The sequence below is a fragment of the Meles meles genome, chromosome 17 (genome assembly GCF_922984935.1).
Source record: "Meles meles chromosome 17, mMelMel3.1 paternal haplotype, whole genome shotgun sequence".
Lineage (NCBI taxonomy): Eukaryota > Metazoa > Chordata > Mammalia > Carnivora > Mustelidae > Meles > Meles meles.
Window position 1 is genome coordinate 45,851,438 of NC_060082.1, and position 17,606 is coordinate 45,869,043.

General features: G+C 44.7%; 1 protein-coding gene across 7 annotated transcripts in view; it reads right to left on the bottom strand.

Moving 5' to 3' along the window:
* Positions 1 to 839: 839 nt before the first annotated feature.
* The window catches only part of ABL2 (ABL proto-oncogene 2, non-receptor tyrosine kinase), a 112,209-nt gene continuing 95,442 nt past the window's right edge, over positions 840 to 17,606 (bottom strand). For 3 of the 7 annotated variants that reach the window (XM_045982124.1, XM_045982122.1, XM_045982123.1), the window contains 5 exons: positions 16,923 to 17,107; positions 15,557 to 15,709; positions 14,229 to 14,318; positions 11,294 to 11,467; positions 840 to 10,746 (listed from right to left, as the gene is read on the bottom strand). In XM_045982124.1, the coding sequence (XP_045838080.1) occupies positions 9,023 to 10,746; positions 11,294 to 11,467; positions 14,229 to 14,318; positions 15,557 to 15,709; positions 16,923 to 17,107 (2,326 nt within the window). In that variant the 3' untranslated portion in view covers positions 840 to 9,022. The remainder of the gene's footprint in view (positions 10,747 to 11,293; positions 11,468 to 14,228; positions 14,319 to 15,556; positions 15,710 to 16,922; positions 17,108 to 17,606) is intronic. The other 4 variants (XM_045982127.1, XM_045982126.1, XM_045982125.1 and 1 more) reach the window with 3 other exon arrangements.

Consider the following 17,606-nt stretch of genomic DNA (forward strand, 5'->3'; position numbering starts at 1 on the left):
CCAGAAACTCTAAAACGGGATTTCCCAACTAAACCAAAACTGGGCAGGAGGAAAGGATTGCAGGGGGAGCGCGAGCTGGTGTGCAAGGGGATGCTGAACAGCCCTTCCTACCAGACCTTACGTGTGCGCCCCATGAATACAGCCTACTCCGACCTAATTACAGTGGTACTTCTAAAAGCAATGAACGTTTTTAAAAAAACTTGAAGACCAAGTCAAGGAGGAGTAGAATGTTCCAACATTCTATACGTGCTTTATTAATGCTACTTTGGCTCAAAACTTTTTCAGAAACAAGGTGCCTGGGAGGTTCAGTCGGGTAAGTGCCTACCTTCAGCTTGGGTCATGATCCCAGGGTCCTGGAATTGAGCTCCGCGTCAGACTCCCTGCTCCACGGGGAGCCTGCTTCTCCCTCCCCCTCTGCCTGCTGCTCTGCCTCTTGTGATCTGTCAAATGAATAAATGAAAAATCTTTTAAAAAAAATACCTTTCTAAAAAAATAAAAAAAAAATATCTTTCTAATAATACAATTGGCCCTTGGATAGAGTAACTAAAAACACACACACACTTACACTTTTTCAGAACCTATTTGGAGTGTCCCCAGAATGGGCTCTGAGCGAATTGTCCCCCTTCACAGTCACCGTATGTTAGACACCCACATGCACGTACACGCATTGCCACCGTATGTACCTGCTGGGTCCAGTGATGCCTTTGGCCATGTCCAAAAGGTGTACTCCATCGAAGAATGAGCATTCACTCCCACAGAGGACAATCGAAACCACGTGCCAGAGGGACATCGCTAAAACCAGCTTCTTTACTTACAGACTTCTATTGAACTGTGGGGAAAGATACATCCTGCACAGATTCCCTCTCAGTTAAAACTGTGGGAGAAACACTCCGATCAGAAGCCACTTTGCCAATAAAATATTGCAACCTTTATTTAAAATAAAACACAAGTTGGCAAGCCTTGTGAGACAACAGGCAGACAGCATTCCCCTTTCAAGGGCCTCATTTATTTACATCAAGTTTAACACTGTTAGCAGTTCACAGTCAGACAACAGGGTGAGAATTAAATTAGAAAAACAAAACACTTGAAAATATATTACAAGCACACACACCTGACAGCACTGGTAGTGTGACCCATGACTGGTGTGTTTTCAGTGACATCGTATTGTCTCACTGTGTCCCTCAGCGGTACACACAGTGCCAGGCCCTCCAGGCCTCACCCCCATGCACCCACCACGCATACGCCTGCGGAGTATGACCTTTGGTATAAACGCTAAACAAGTTTTAAAGACTGAATCATGGGTTTTAGGACAAAGTTTTGTCAACCACTATAAAAATGTTCAAACTTATTTTTGACAAGCATAAAACTGGGTTTCTCCACTGATAGTCATTACAGAATCAGATTGTAAGAAGGAAAAGTGTGGGGTCTACCCAGGAGACGGGGGTTCTGAGGATGCATACACAGCTCAGTCAGCCTGCTTGTGGCCCACACACCAAACCAGGGCAGTTTCTGTTCACCACGGGGGAAGATCTGAGTAACTCCTCTTTCACCGCCTCCCCTCATTTCTCAGCACAACAGTGGTGCAGGTACAGAATGTGGACAGAACACGTACCCTCGACACAGATCTGAGAGATGAGCGTTTTCAAACAGATGTCCTAAAGAACTCTGAGTACCTCATTGTCTTTCCTAGTTTCTGAATACTAATTTCTCCCAATGACAATCGCCCTAACCAAGGTGATTTCTTAAGATCACAGAAAATTTCTCTCATAACGGAATTCCAACAGTGGCCACAGTGAAAAATGGCTTGTCAAAAATGGAGGCAAGCTGGCTTACCTGGCCCTTGCCTACCAGAAAAATCTCAGTCTCCGGGCATTCTTGCTAACTCTCAATACATGGTATGGTGCTTCTGAATCGTGCAGAACAGTATTTGGGATTCAACAGTGAGGACCCTAAAGCCCTACAGGATCCTGCAAGATCTTCTGAATCAAAAAGAAATTTATTTGGCATACCTGTGTAACCGCTGTCACGACTGATGCAAACTATCCTTACATGTGGAATTTTTATTAACTAGAAGAAGTCCCATTCTCCAACTGAAGTTTATGCTGCTTAATTACAGCATTTGAAACTCCTACCCTGAGGCTCAGAAAAAAACCCAATAAGCAAGCTTCAACGATACGGACTATTTCCTTTCTTGAAGCCACTGGTGTTGGACAGCTCATCGCCACCATGTCCTGAGGAACTGACTACAACACTCCCAGACCTCAAGCCCTGTGTGTACAGCTCAGCAACTTGGAGGGATATGCAGGACCCAGAAACTTGCTCCTCTGAGTAAAATGATGAACAAAGGTTTTCACAGAACACATACAGAGGGCACGTACGGGGTGTAGTCTGAGGACAAAGTGGAGGTTAGGCTTTCGACTTAATGGAGACACACTTTCCTTCCAATGGTCTGCAGGTTAGATCTGTTCACACGCCATCTGTGACCCTGGGCCGTTACCAGGGCCTTGCTACTGTGCTCAGTATGTGCACTCAACAATAGGAAAGTTAAAGGACGTAAGTTCTCTAACAGATGTAAACAGTGTCAGATTCATAACTGTACACAAGAGCAAAGCTGTGCACTTGGAGGGAGGGAAGGGTGCAGGGACAGCAGCCTTCCCCCAGCTCACCAAGTGGGCTGGAGAAAAGTGCAGTCTGTCACATCAGCATCCTGTGGCGGGGGGTGGCTGGCGACAGCTCAAGCAAGGACTCTGACTGTGGCACTGAGCCACCACCACCCACCTAACCGTTCTAGCTCACTAATTGTACACCATCAACCCAGCTTACACGTCCCTCCTCCACAAAACGCACTAAACTCATCTTTGAAGGCACAATCCTCAGAGTGACCTTTACCACTCCAAGTCATCCTAGAATCAGGATGACCTGCCTTGGCCTCCTCACCCAGGGAGAAGCATGTGGTCTTCCAACCCTATCATAGGGTAGAGCCTTCCCTAATGTCCTGCTCTTGGACTCTAGGGTACAGAGTCAGAAATGAAGGAAATACCGCTTTACACTTCTTATCTCAAGACAAAACCTACACCTCTGGTATGGCATAAGAAACAGCAGCCCCAGAGCAGGTAAACTCTTTTTGGACTTCACGTGAGAAGTCCAAAGTAAACTTCAAGTGAGACAGACTTGGATGCTGTCTTAGTCACCTGGGTAGATGCTCTGCACAGGTGGCCCATTGCACAGCCTGGAAATCCACCCACACTTCCTGGCAATACAGGAGGGCAGGGAGCGGCCGCAAAGTTCTGGCAGTACTAGGGCAGGTAACAACAATCACTGCTACTCCGGCCGCTTGCCCAAAAAAGCCCTGCATTTGAATTTTTAAATTCTGGTAGTTGGAAAAGAGGAATTCTGTCCAAAGATTTAACTATCCTGACTATTAAGAGTGGGACAAGCTTGAGAACCAGCCCCAGATGGCCAGTGGCAATTTCCTGGGTTGTCACACGGAAGGGACAGGCATCTGTGGGGCTGCCTTTCCCTCTCTCTTTCCTGCTCCCACACATCCCAAACCAAAGCATTTATAAAAACCTGAGCTACTAGCTTGACAGAGCTGAGACAGAGCTGTAGACAGCTGGGGGGGGGTGGTGGGGGGTGTCTATTAATTCATAAGAAGAAACGCATCCACCTACATAAGAAAACTGGTCATTAACAAATGCTTAGGACACAGAGATGGACCCAAATCCAGGAAGAACAAGTCAATGCCAAGCAAGATGATGAAACCCAAAAATCCTGATGAACAAAAATGTAGACAACCCTGTCGGCCCAATGCAAACTCCTGTAGAGGCAGAGCCTGATCGTAACAATGACATTAACAGCAAAAAACTGGAAGCGAGAGGTCAGAATGCAGTGTAGCTGTGACTCAAAAGTGGCCACCAATGCGATTTACTCTGGGGTAGTTTATAATCTAATAGGCAAATTGTTTGGCTATTCATTTCAGAAACACACACACAGAGGATGAATGTCAAGCTCCTTTCTAACTGGCAGGAAATCCTAGAAAACTAATTCCCAAAGTGCACTGGTTCTACAGCCATCTGATCCCATCCCTCTCTTCCCCTCCCAAAGCCCCCAACAAAACCACACTGGGTATCAGTTCAAAAGACACTGTCAACATCAACAGGTACGAGTCTGCGCCCACCACGTCGGGATGCTGTCTGAACAAGTTGTGGAAAAACGGTCAGGAAAAGAGGGCCTCGATTCTTCCTGAGTCACGGTCCCTGGAAGAGCTGCTGTATTCCGGAGGGCACACTATTACTTTCTAATGATTACCACTGAACCGGAAAGTTGTGGGCACCTGGGTGGTTCCGTCAGTTAAGCGGCTGCCTTCGGCTCCAGTCCTGATCCCAGGGTCCTAGGATCAGTCCCTCATCGGGCTCCCTGCTCAGCAGGGAGTCTGCTTCTCCCGCAACCCCTCCCCCTGTTCTCTATCTCAAATAAATAAAAAAAATCTTTAAACCAGAAAGTTGGTCCGCAGTTTTCTGAAGTAATTCGGCTGAGCTACAATTTTAGCAAAACACTTACTATGCCTGCACATATTCATTTAATAGTTTCCTATTTACAAATGTGGTAAGTCATGGGGTGATTACTTATATATTTGCATTTTCCGGTCTCCCACAGGCAAAAGCCTATTAAGTCAATCAGCATGTAACCGACTGTTTGATCTTCTAAATACAGACAGTAATAATACAACCTTATAGTTAAATTACATTTGATACTTTTCTCAAAGTGCTTTCATATACATTACCTCATAGTCATTAAAATGATATGGAATAAAGTTTTAAGAAAAAGGAATGTAGGACTAGGTTTTTAAAAACTCAAGTTGGTATCTCTTTATTACAAAGTGCAGACTGCTGCTGTGTTGCCAGGGTCCATCCAAAAGAACGACCCCACACGTTTTTCTAAAGACGGAGCTCTACTGAATGCCTGCTTCGCTGGTGTCGCCATGACTCAACATTCAAGCCCCTTAAGGTCAGAGAGTGCCAGGCGCATGTGCTTCAGAAAGTGTGCAGCACTGTGCAGACTGATTGTCTATCTGAGCCACTTTTTTTTTTTTTTTTTTTTTTGCAGTATCTCACAAGGCAGCAGAAAAGGTGGAAAGACCCCACAACCAGAAAGTCCAGAGACCTGAACCCAATATGGCCTTGGCTCTGCCACTAGCTAACCGAGACAGTGGGCAAGTAACTTCACCATGCTCTCTTCCAATTTCTGAAGCTGTGACGAAAGGGCTGGGGTCCTGACAGTGTTCAGACAATGCTGGGTATCTAAAACACCTGGAGGGATTCTCAGCTGAGACCTCTCCCCACTGGGAAGCTCTGATCTGGGGTAAGCCAATGCATGAGACCGTTTTAAATGCCAGGGATTTCATTGCCCATCCCCGGCCAAGACTCACCAGACTGAGTGTTAGTAACAGCAGGAGCAGCGCCCACTTACAGAGCGCTCGTTATGTGCCAGGCACTCAAGCTGAGTATCTTACATACATTATCTCATTGAATCCTTACAACAACCCTGAGGTAGTTACTATTATTATCCCTGTTTTCCAATGTGGAAACTAAGGCTCAGGAAGGTTAAATGACTTGCCTTCTAGACTGGCTTCGGAGTCTCAACTCTTAATCACTATCCTTGAAAACTCAAAAGCTCCATGACTTTAGTTAAATAAACATGGGCTACGCCTTACCAAAGTTAGCATGTTTTGTTAACTGGGCACTATTTTACTAGCCAATTTTCAATTGCATTGTAAGAAAATTCTAATTTAAACCCCAAAATACAACTGGCAAGGGTCTCTAATGCTATCAATGAACAGGGGTTCATTTGGAAAAACACTGAATGAATTTCTTAGGGCCAATCTTTTTTAAGGCTATATCTCTGAAAATCACAATGGAAGTCTGTAGGAAAATATACACACTTTAATTTTACACAAAGCCTTTTAAGAAAATACTTCATGTAAAGCACAATCAAGATGTATTCTACACAAAACACTGCATTTTAAGGTAAGAAATCCAAACTGAAACCCTATTATCCGTAGGTGAAAGGACGTAAGCGGTGCCAGCCCAAAGGTATGCACGTGTATCAACCACGTTAGAAGTTGTCAACACTTGCAGAAGGCCTCGTGCTCCTGGCTTTGCTTTTAAAGAAGACTATGTTTTTAGTTTGGAGAAGCAGTTTTCTCTGCTGTGAATTCAAACTTTTAAATTTACATAAGGTTATTTTAAAAATCTGATCCTTTTCTATTAGAAAAAGGAGCGATCTAAACGGTATTTTTAGAGTAAGGTGACAGTGCCTCTTTCACTTGACCCTGGAGTCCCACACAGTTCAAGCATCACGTGGATGGGCTGTGCTACAATCGTTCATGCTGCTCTTGACAATGCTGAGAAAAAGCAAATTCATTTCATGAACTTATTGAGCACCTACTGCAGGCAAGACAGAGCCAGGTGCTGCCCCTGAGTAAGACACTGTCCCCGTCCTCAAGACTGTTCTGCCATGAGAAAACCAGGGAGCTTACAAACACTCAGTAGTGTTCCTCCAAGGCTTATTTTCAGAGCTCTCAAGGAAAGATCCCTTGCTTTAAAAAAAAAGAAAAAAGTCCCCTGAAAAAACAATTATAATTAACCCATCAACTTGCATCCCACAATGACAGATAAACTTAAAAAGCAGCATAATACTCTAAAGTTTTAGCTTTCCCTGTCCCACCCTTTAAAAAGGCTAATGGCTAAAACGATTTCAAGTTCACGGAAATGACTGCTGAAGGGGAGTGGCAGAGAGGAAGGTGGGAGGACCATGGGCCCATGTCCAGGTTAAAGGAACTCTCCTTGTCCACCTACCACAGGAAGCTCTGCTGGATCGCTAGCTGCCTGTGCTGCCTGTCAGTAACCTCTGGCCACGACTCATCCACACCCTCCCAGGAAGGCCCGGGATTGTCTCCTCCCTTCTTACCCTGCTCCTGGCCTGGGCCTCCTTTGGAGCAGCCACAGTAAGAATCAGGGTTTTCTGTCTAATGAAAACTGAATTTCCTCCTTGGTCAAAGATGACAAACTCTGTCCAAAACATAGTTTTTCCTCCTTAGTATTCTAGCCCAGTTAGCATCATCTCAGCACTCAACATTTCCATTACCTGCTACTGAGCAAAGAAGAGAATGCAAATCATTGAACGTAACAAGGCTGCACTGAAACGGCTCTCAAAGGGATAGCTATACACATATTTGCAAATGGCCCTTAGGAAGATGTAGTGTCACCTTCATTTAACAGATTAAGAGATGGGGCTGTGGCTTGACAATGGATCGATGACAGAGCCAGGAAGAAAACTTACAGGTCATCAGTGTTCAATTCCTATCTTCCTAAGTTAATATTCCTTCGGGAGGAAAATAATGTATTTATTCTCTCGTATCAGGTTCTCCTTGGGCAGGTGTGGGAGGTGGTTGTAAAGCTTTAAAAAGAGAATGAAGTGTTAATTAAAATTAGACCTGATATCAAGAATATTAGTAATATCTAATTGATTAGATTCAGTTCTATATGATCCTAATTAGCTTCCATAATAGTAACTGAATAGGAAAGGAAGAGGCCCATTTTTCAAGGCAAAACACATTTGGGGGTTAAGTCATTAGGTTTCTAGGATTTAATCAGTGTTTCCTGGAAATGACCTGCCCCTCAATTACGCATTTTTCAAGGAGAGGTGAAATGACAAAATAAATATCAAAGAGTGTTCCCAATAGGATATTTACAGACAAGCACAACAACAAGGGGGAGATATGTGAAAGGAGAGAAGCATAGGAGAATAATTTGGGTGATTCACTTGAAATCCACAGAGAGTGAGAGAATGTTTCTCCTTATCCTCTACCTAGCCTGGGTGTAAGGTGATAGGGAGGAGAAAGGTATAGAGAAATGGCGATTGGGACCAAGTCAGCTTCTCGAAAACTCTGTCACAGACATCTGAACCTGGCTGTTGGATTCCAAGAAGAGACCTCCCTCCCTGGTATTTTCGCTGATTAAAAAAATACAGAGCTGCTCAATTCCTTGGCCAGTATGTCGGTATGCAGGGACACCATATCAGAAAAGGATTCCCAAGAGAACATGTATGTGACCACTATTTTCAAAATCACCATTGGTTAATGCCCCGAATACTGCCAGAGATAAAGACAGCCTGCCCAGCACACAGCAGAGAGGAACCACTAAGGAGACCGCCTATGCCTATGACTTATAGATGGGCACCAGCAAGTAGAAACCCAATCCTGGTCCATTAGGAAATCACGAGACTGGGAGAAAGGACTTCTGCTCATCAGTGGAGAAGATGTGAGGAGGAGGTTTCAATCTCCCTGACTACTTCCTAGCATTCTTTTACTTCCTGCACCAACTAGCACACCACGGGGAAGAGGACAGGAGCACAACCCAGAGATCTGATCTGCAGTTCCTACTACTGCAGGGAGCTCTGCAGAAACAGCTGCACTCAGCAGTCTCAAAGAAAAGGTCCCTCGGTACATTCCCAGCTTTCCCTTCTTCTGTCCCACCCCATTCACTTGGCGAGGTGGCGCAACATTACCGATAGTACCTACTGGAGCCGCAAGTCAACCCTCCTGTGGGAGGTGCAGAGCGAATGCCACAGAGTGAGTGCCACGGCCAGTCCCGGGCAGGCGCGGGCCTGCAGCCTTGCCGAGAGCAGCCCCACGACACCACCGCGCGGCATTCTGGGTAGGAGCAGCCTGGACTGGGTTCTTTCGCAGCCTGACATACACATGTTCCCTGATGTTCCGGGGCACCTTCCAATCCTGTCCACGACTGCTCCGTCCCCATCTCATTTCCCTGTCCTACGTGTTTTGCTTTTTGTTATTTTTGAGATGAACCTGTAAACGTGAGAACTCAGAGATCTGAGGTACTTCACATAAACACACTCAAGTATCAGTCTTTCATTTTTTTGAAAACAAGAACACAGGAAAACAAGCCCCTCCCCCTCTCCCCTCAGAACTGTGAGCATCTTCCCACGAGGCTCACAGTGGCTACCTCTGCACCACATCGCTGATCTCCTGCACACATGACAATAAGTTATTAAGGACAGGGTTGGCCCCGGGCACCCCGGCAGCGGCCGAAGACACCTGCAGCTCCTGCAGGCTGAGTTCCAGTTTGCTCACAGCCTCTCGGAAGGCAAATTTGTTGCGCGTTTGAGGGATGCAGTCCACATAGCCTGAGCAGTAGTCAAGGAGCTGGTGGCCAGTGTCCACCAGCTGGCTGTTGGGCACAGGTTCTGTGATGGCGCTGGACAGTAGGTCAGCACATTCCAGCAGGGCCTCTTTGCTGATTTTGTCTGCTGAGATTTTCTCAGCCGCCTGTTTGGTTTTTCTCAGGGCCACTTTCGTACCTGCTGTGCCATTAGCCATTTTGGCTGGCGAGATGGAAGATGTGGGCAGAGGCACTTGAGGCGGAGGCATCACTGGCCTCCCGGCTTTCCCACCGCCAGGCACTGCCCCTGGAGCGGCCTTTTTCCCTCCTTCCTGTGTTTCTAGTGTGGGCTGTCCTGCAGTCGGGGCGGTCGGCTCTTCCGTGGGGTCTGAGCACAGGGACGGATGCTGCAGTAGTCTCATCACTGGGGGTGGGGGTGGGGCACACTTTGGTTTTACCCGCCGGGGTCGGTCCTTGTCTCCAGAGGATGTGACCTGATGCTCAGATAAGAGTTTGAATTTATTGCCCTGAGAGTCTGTGCCAATGAGCTGCACGTCAGCAGGAGTGTGCTTCAGAGTGGGTGAGATAAGGACTGGCACTTTGTGGTTGTGAGTGGTTGGGAGGGCTGCTGCAGCCTTGGCCGGAGAAGACCAGCCCGTCTGATCGCCGTCCTCTGGGACTCCAGCCATGCCGAGTCGTGCCCCACCATTCCTCTCCTTGCTCTTTGGGGCGGCTGCCACTCCAGCTACCCCTGCCCCTGGAGAGTCCTTCTCTGTAATGGCTGGATCCCCAGAGGGGGTTCTGAGAGGAAGAGCCGTGGCTCCTCTGGGCAAAAGTTTGGCTTTTGGTCTCTCCCTGCTTGGAGCAGCACCTTCCTCTGATTTTTTTGGAAGCATGTCATTGGCCCTGTCCACATTCTCTTCTGGCTGAGAAGAGGTGGACACTGTCCTTTCCAGCTGGAGTTTGGACCTCTGGCAGTTCCTGGGAAGGGTCATTGCCATCCTATCCTGCTCTGGAAGCCCTGAGGACATGGAAGATGTAGAGTTTGACCTTGGAAAAGGCTTGGAAGTGTCATCAATGGCTGTGGGTTTCCCCGCTCGTAAGCCCAGTGTCTTTTTGATTAAGCGTGGTGTAAAGAAGCCTGTGATGCCAGACCACCCGCCCCCAGCGGTGCCACTGCCCCCGCCCCCACCGCCATCGTCATTACAGAGGTTCCTCTGCGCAAAGCTCCCCCCATAGCACTTGGGTGGCACCAGATTCGCCTCTTGCTGGGCAGGAGTGAAAGAGAACCCATCAGCATGCTGCAGAGAAGCAACAGATGAGAAGTTACCCGTGAGCTCATATTTCTTGTGGGGTTGATTCTCCATTTCTCGGAAGGAGCTGCTGCGTTTGGGGGGTGTGGGAGCATTTCTCTTTTTCATGAAGGAGCTGAAGAAGCCTCCCTTCCTGTCTCTGGTGAAGCATGTCTCTTTGGCATCTTCCAAGAGGCTGCTGGGTGACTTGTCTCTTTGTTTTCGAGGCAGTGCTGGGGACCCAGTGGGGGCCTGTGCACCTCTAAGGAACCCTGATGAGAAACAGCCAGTCAGTAATGTGAAAGACAAACAGTGACTCCGTTACACTTGAGTAACTAAGGTTACATTGTAAGAGTTTTTTCAGGATCTCTTAAATGTCAGGCATTAGCAGGACTCAAAGAAAACCAATAAATACACTATCACCGATAATACTATTTCACACCGATGAGTGTCCCAAATACAACACGGGCTATAAATGCAAAGGAACAACCCACTGATTTTCACCTCGGCATCTGTCTTTTCTCTAAAAATGACAGCACGCCCTGGCCTCATCTATCAGGCAGTTTTTGCCAGAACTGTAAGGATGGTAAGCGGCTGGGATTCGGGAGCTAAGGAAAGCGAGCAGGAGACCTAGCTGGGAAGCAGATGGAGAGATCGGGACTAACGCCAGCGCTGCGGTGCTGAGCCCAAGAGCAGGAGCTGTTTCAATGCCAGCCGCTCTCTCCTCAGGGAAGACGGGCAACACAGTGGAGATAAAGAATCATCCCCAAGGTTCTGGAAATGAAGACAGTTTCCTTCTACTCGCCTAGCGACCAGTACCTGGTGCTGAACTAGAAGCAGAATTTTCTGTGGCGTCCTGTGCCCCTTCGATGTTTTCCTTGTTCTCCACCTGTTTCTTCAGCGTCCGCGTCTTGGAAGGAAGTATAGGCAGTCGGGGCAGGTATGGAACAACAGATGAGGAGGAAGCGGCTCTCCCAAGCTCCTCAGCTACCTCTGTGAGGACAAGGGGACTGATAAAAAACCATTTCATGACACAGAAAAGGTTTTCTTCTCAGAAAAGATACACAACTGAGAAAAAAACTGGAGAAAAGAGCACTCAAATATGTAATGGAATCACAGAGTATGGACTCTCCTACGCCGGGCTTCTGTGGCCCAACACTGTGCACAGCCTCATCCATGATGTGGCCTGTGGTGGGGGCTTTCTCCCATGGTGTATCGTTCAAATGTGTGACTCAACCAAAATGAATCCATTTCTCTTTTGATGAGTATTTAGGATGCTTCCAGTTTTGGGCTACTGTAACTAGGCCACTAGGAACACGCGGCTACGTGTCTTTTGCTTCAGAATCATACATATATGTCTGCTGGGTACATCCCTAGGCGCAGGACTGGAGGGCGCACAACAGTCAGCTTCGCTGGGTCCTGCCAAACTGTCTACTCCCAGCCGCATTGTACAAAAGCTCTGGTTACTCTGCATGCTTGCCAGAGTTTGATATTACCTGTTTTTTGGGATCTCAATTTTAATTTTAGCCATTCTGGTATTGGTATATAGTGGCATCTCACTGTTCTATTTTGGACTTCTCTGATGAGGAGTAATGTTAAGTAAGCACGGTTTCACAGGCTTCAAATCATTTGGCTAACCTTGTTTACTGAGTGCTTGCTCAGAGGCTGAACAAAGGCGACAGATTTCTGGAGTTAATTTTTAGGTTGCACCTTATACCAAGAAGGAGGGTAGATACATTTCATTTCATGCAAATGAAGCAAATGAGGCTCGTGAAGAAGTGTTCACCCTTTTGAATATGGCTATGTGTTTTGTGGCTCCTACTGGGGCAAAGACATACTTTGGTATTCATTCTGGAATAAAAATGAACCAAGTGAGAGCAATTAAATTTTGGGGTAACTTTCAAAAATCGGCTCCCTCACAAGAATAGGTACATGGCACATAACCCAAGCCATGCCAGCGAGACTCTTTTCCTACACTGCTATATACAGCAGCTGGCAGAGAGACATAAACTCTGAGAATATGACCTCAAGGATGCTAGCAACTGTGCCCTATGCCTCTTGGAAGATGCTGAGGATGACATCAATGCAGAGACAAAAGCAAACTGATACTGGGTGGGAGAGGCTGTGGAAGGAGGAAGTCCCAAAGCTACTTGAGTCTGTGGCTTCTACTGACTTTGAAACAAACCAGGGTTTGGTTATGAGCAAATAAATCCTCCTTTTATTGATTTAGAAAGCTTGAGTTGGGTTTTTTCCACTCACAACTAACCAGTTAAGTACATCCTTTTAAGGTAGGAACTGTGTCTTATCTCTGTGTCTTCAGTAATGTGCTTCCCACAGATTAAATGCTTAATAAAACGTGGGTTAAATTATCATAAATTTCTTGTTTAGCAATTTTGAATTGTAGTTACCTTTGAAAACGGTTGATTTTTTAAAAGGATAGAACATTTTCAAGAGAAACAGAAATACTTAACTAAGGAGTCAACAGAAGTTAAAAGTTGATACAGAAGCATCAAAGAAATGGAGTCTGTGATTTCTACCACTTGAACGCCACACGAAATAAAGCACAAAGAGGAAAGAGGAGGGTCGTGAGGGGCAGCTGCTCAATTTGGCCCAAAGGCTGATGTGCCCAAGTTTCAGCTAGCAAAGAACTAGGAAGAAAATACTTTTCATTCAACTTCAGGGTTTTACTTTTCCCTTTCTTCTTATCTGAAATGATAAATAGCTAAGGGAAGAAAACAAAATTCAACTTGCCTGATTTCCTCTTCCTATATTTTAAAACCTGAACTTAAGTCATAAGCTCTTATGCTCAATTAGGAAGGAAAGAAGAAATTGGAAAAATATGTGGAGCTATACTGGAGAATGCAATCAGCACACATAACTAAGAATTCTGTTTTTAGCTCTCTAGGAATAGGCTGTCTCTGTAACAAGTGCTGTCTGACTTCGGCACATAATTGTTAGAGGCACTGTGATACTGATGTCGGAAGCTGCCTGTATGTGCCCATACATTCGTTTTTTTGGATATGAAAAGGGTTCTCACTGTTCATAGCTTAACATGCTCATTTTTAAACTATTTTCCATGTCAATATATCTAAGAACATCATTTTAAATATTCAATTATATGAATGTATCAATTAGCCCACTGGATTTTTAAATTGTTCATTTTTTAATATTAAAAACTACAGGTTGCTGTAACATCCTTGTAGCTAAATCTTTATTCATACCCTTAATTATTTCCTTAAGATCTATTAGCCCACTGGATTTTTAAATTGTTCATTTTTTAATATTAAAAACTACAGGTTGATGTAACATCCTTGTAGCTAAATCTTTATTCATACCCTTAATTATTTCCTTAAGATCTATTTCCAGAAATGCAATTTCTGGATATTGCTTTTATGATTTGATTCTGTCTTTGTAGGTATGGTTCAGGGAGGTGGAATATTCTTCCTACTCATTTTTAATTCCCTTCCATACATGGTTAAGTGTTGGTGGTTTAAGAACTACCCAACTTCTTCTCTATGACGAGACTGAATTTCTAATTAAAATACAATTTCAATGTTAGAAATGAGCTTGAGACATAGAGACACATTTAAAAATAGCAAAACAGAGGGCAAAATAAGAATAACAAAGGCCAAGAATTAATTCAGTCCTCTAAAATGGAGTCCCAAACTAGAGGAGTCTATCATTTTTGCAATGTTATTATGACCCCTACCACCACCCAGACCTGGCCACCACCAATAACCTGCCAGAGTCCCACCTTCGGAAATGCTGGAGTCATGGAACATGGTTTCGAAAGCCTGGTGTGTTTCAGCAAAAGAGGGCCGGTCGGCAGGGCTCCACTTCCAGCCTGTGGAACAAAAGAAGAAGTGCTGAAAGCTCCTTGCAGAAATTAAAAACCCTGGGGCACACCTGCAAGGGAGGCTACGGAGGCAGAGGTACAGCAGGTTCACAGTGAGCAAGGCAGCTGCTTCTCAGTTCCAGACTCAGGTGTAATAAACCCACTTCCCAGGGCTGGTCCTTCTATGTAGCCCCACCTTCTGTTCTTTCTACTATAGGGATAAAGAGGGGTAGAGAAATGGTTTACGAAATGGGAAGTTGTGTTCTACTGGGAAAACGAAGGAAGTGATGAGACCTATCTTCAAACTCATTCTAACCTTGCAATCAGCTGTCCATGTTCAGAAATATAACAAGATATCAGAAAGGAGGAACTTAACAGTTCACTTTGACAAAAACAGGACAGTAAGGAAAATAACAAAACATATGCTTAAACACAATGCAATTTTTTTTAAAGATTTTATTTATTTGATATATATAGAGAGATCACAAGTAGACAGAGAGGCAGGCAGAGAGAGAGAGGAAGGGAAGCAGGCTCCCTGCTGAGCAGAGAGACCGAAGTGGGGCTCAATCCCAGGACCCTGAGATCATGACCTGAGCCAAAGGCAGAGGCTTAACCCACTGAGCCACCCAGGTGCCCCAAACACAATGCAATTTAATTCCCTACTCACCTTCCAGCTTTCTCATCTGTAAGAAGTCAGATGCTTGTGTTTATTCATGAGAGGCTACTTTCAAGTATTCTCCAGTCTTTAGCAATAATTTTTATCTGCTTGAAAGCAGCCTTCCCCTACCCAAACTCTAAACCCAATTTCTCATTATCTTTATTATACAAGTGGGTTGGGGAAATTTAGTCAATATATGGGCCATGGACGACTGTGTCAGGATTCCAATTAAACTTGATGGTTTATCATATATGCCAACTGGCTGATCAATGACCAATCTTTTCTTTTTTTTTTTTTTTTTTTAAAGATTTTATTTATTTATTTGAGAGGGAAAGCATGAGTGAGAGTGGCGGGGAAGGACAGAGGCAGAGGGAGAAGCACAGAGGCTTGACCCCAGGACCCTGAGATCATGACCTGAGCTAAAGGCAGAAGCTTAACTGATTAAGCCACTCAGTGCCCGGCCAATCCTTTATATGTCAGGAGGTTGGAGTCAATCTAACACTGAGAGGAAAACGGTTTCTTTCTTCTTTAATCATCCTGAATCACTGACTTAAATCTTCAAAATTAAAATATGAAAGAAAACACTCACATGCTCTCATAAGTTCATAAACCTTAGGGGGGCATCCTTCAGGTTGTTCCATTCGATATCCTTTCTCCAGTAGATCATACACCTGAGACAGGTCAATGCCTGGATACGGTGACATTCCATACGTAGCAATTTCCCACAACAGTACCCCAAAAGCTGCAAAAGGGATGTATAAAAAAGCTGAATGTTTCTTCTGATTTGTTATCTATTTTATACTATTAGGAAACTTCCCTTTCAAGTTTTGGTTTAACATCCACACTGTTACAACATTAGTAAACTGTTTTAATTCTTATAGCATTCTAATTTTTACAGCTGAACTTGTCCTAAGATATCTGCCGCAAAATGATTCAGATATACCTCAAGACCATTTTCTATAAATTTCCCAATTTTTTTATTTGAGAGAAAGAGCACGCATGAGCACACAGTACAGGAGCAGGGAGGGAGGGACAGGTGAGGGAGAGAGAATCCCAAGCAGACTCCCCACTGAGTGCAAGCAGGGCTTGATCCCACATCACCCACACACCAAAATCACAAACCAAGTCAAAACTAAGAGTCCGACACTCAACCAACTGAGTTACCCAGGTGCCCCATTAATTTCCCAATTTTTAGATTTAACCGTAGTGAGGGAGGATAAATTATGACCATAAAAAGTCTGGGACAGAAACGAACTACTCTTAGAACAATCTATGATCTATTTAATGAGTTCCAGTTTTTAGATCAGCTAATACTGAAGGAGTAAAATAGAAAATGGACTCTTTTAAAGTCAGAGGGGAAAAAAAAAAATCACACTAGCAAAGAAAATTCACTTGATTTTGTCACACATTATTTCTGAGTTTGAGATTTCTGTAAAAAGTGACTCGGCATCTTTCAACTACTTCTGCTTGGCCTATAACCCAAATTTCTAGACTTGTTCAGTCCAAGAGCCTCTGCTAAATCAGACTGCTCTCCAGGGTAACAGAAACAAGATGAGTTAGTTACAAGGACAAACTCTAGGTGCAATTCCATCATGCCTTCCTTGAAGAGAAGAGGCTACTCTGTGTCACAATACTTCGAAAATGAGCAATAAATTTAATATGGAAAACAGGGACTTTACAGAGAGAAGATCAGTAAAATTCCAATGCAATCCAAGATCTAGATTGTGAGCTCTTTGAAAGTGAGGACTCCCCTCCCCCCCCCACTTTCCTTTTTACACTTCTATGCTAAGTGCCTAACACAATGCCTGGCAGATAACAGGTACTTAATAAATCCTGGTTGAATGAAAGATGGGGGCCAAGGCAGTTTACTGATGACATAAATGAGAAGCTCTAAAGAATTAAGAACATTAAAAGCCTAAAATGACAGACACAGAAAAAGTCCCTTCCAACCTTACCCCAGACGTCAGATTTAATTGAGAAGGTATTGTAGGCAAGACTCTCTGGTGCTGTCCACTTAATAGGAAATTTGGCTCCCGCATGCGCAGTATAGGTGTCTCCCGTCATCAATCTACTTAAGCCAAAGTCAGCCACTTTCACAACATGGTTTTCTCCTACGAGGCAGTTACGGGCTGCGAGATCTCTGTGGAAAAGAGAACCCTAATGTGAGTCCATTCAGATGTTGAGAAAAATGGCCATGAACAGTCTCTTCTTGGTCCTCTGCACTGTAAGCAGAGTTGGTAAGTCCATGCTGACAGATAGAGCAGCACCGGATGACAGCTGCTAACACAGGAGAAAGCCGCTAATTATGTATCACTTGTAGAGGCATCACCAAGAGGCAGTTATCTGATACTAGAATAAAGCAGACTTCAGAACATGGGTTCCTATTTACCAGTACGCTGGGAGAGGTTTCAGGGGTGAGCAAAAGATGCTTTTCTACAAGGCTTTACTTTAAGTTCTTTACTAAGACAGAAAGCTATTTTTAAAATTAAGTCATCAGGTAGAGCAAAAGGCTCTTGGAAATGGTCCTGGGCAAAATAAAGAGCATTCTGTTTTAAGAATTAGCAAAGGCCCATTAATACTTTAACCAAAATACTGTAGGTTTATAAACTAGAAATGACATTATAGTGGGTGGGTCCTGT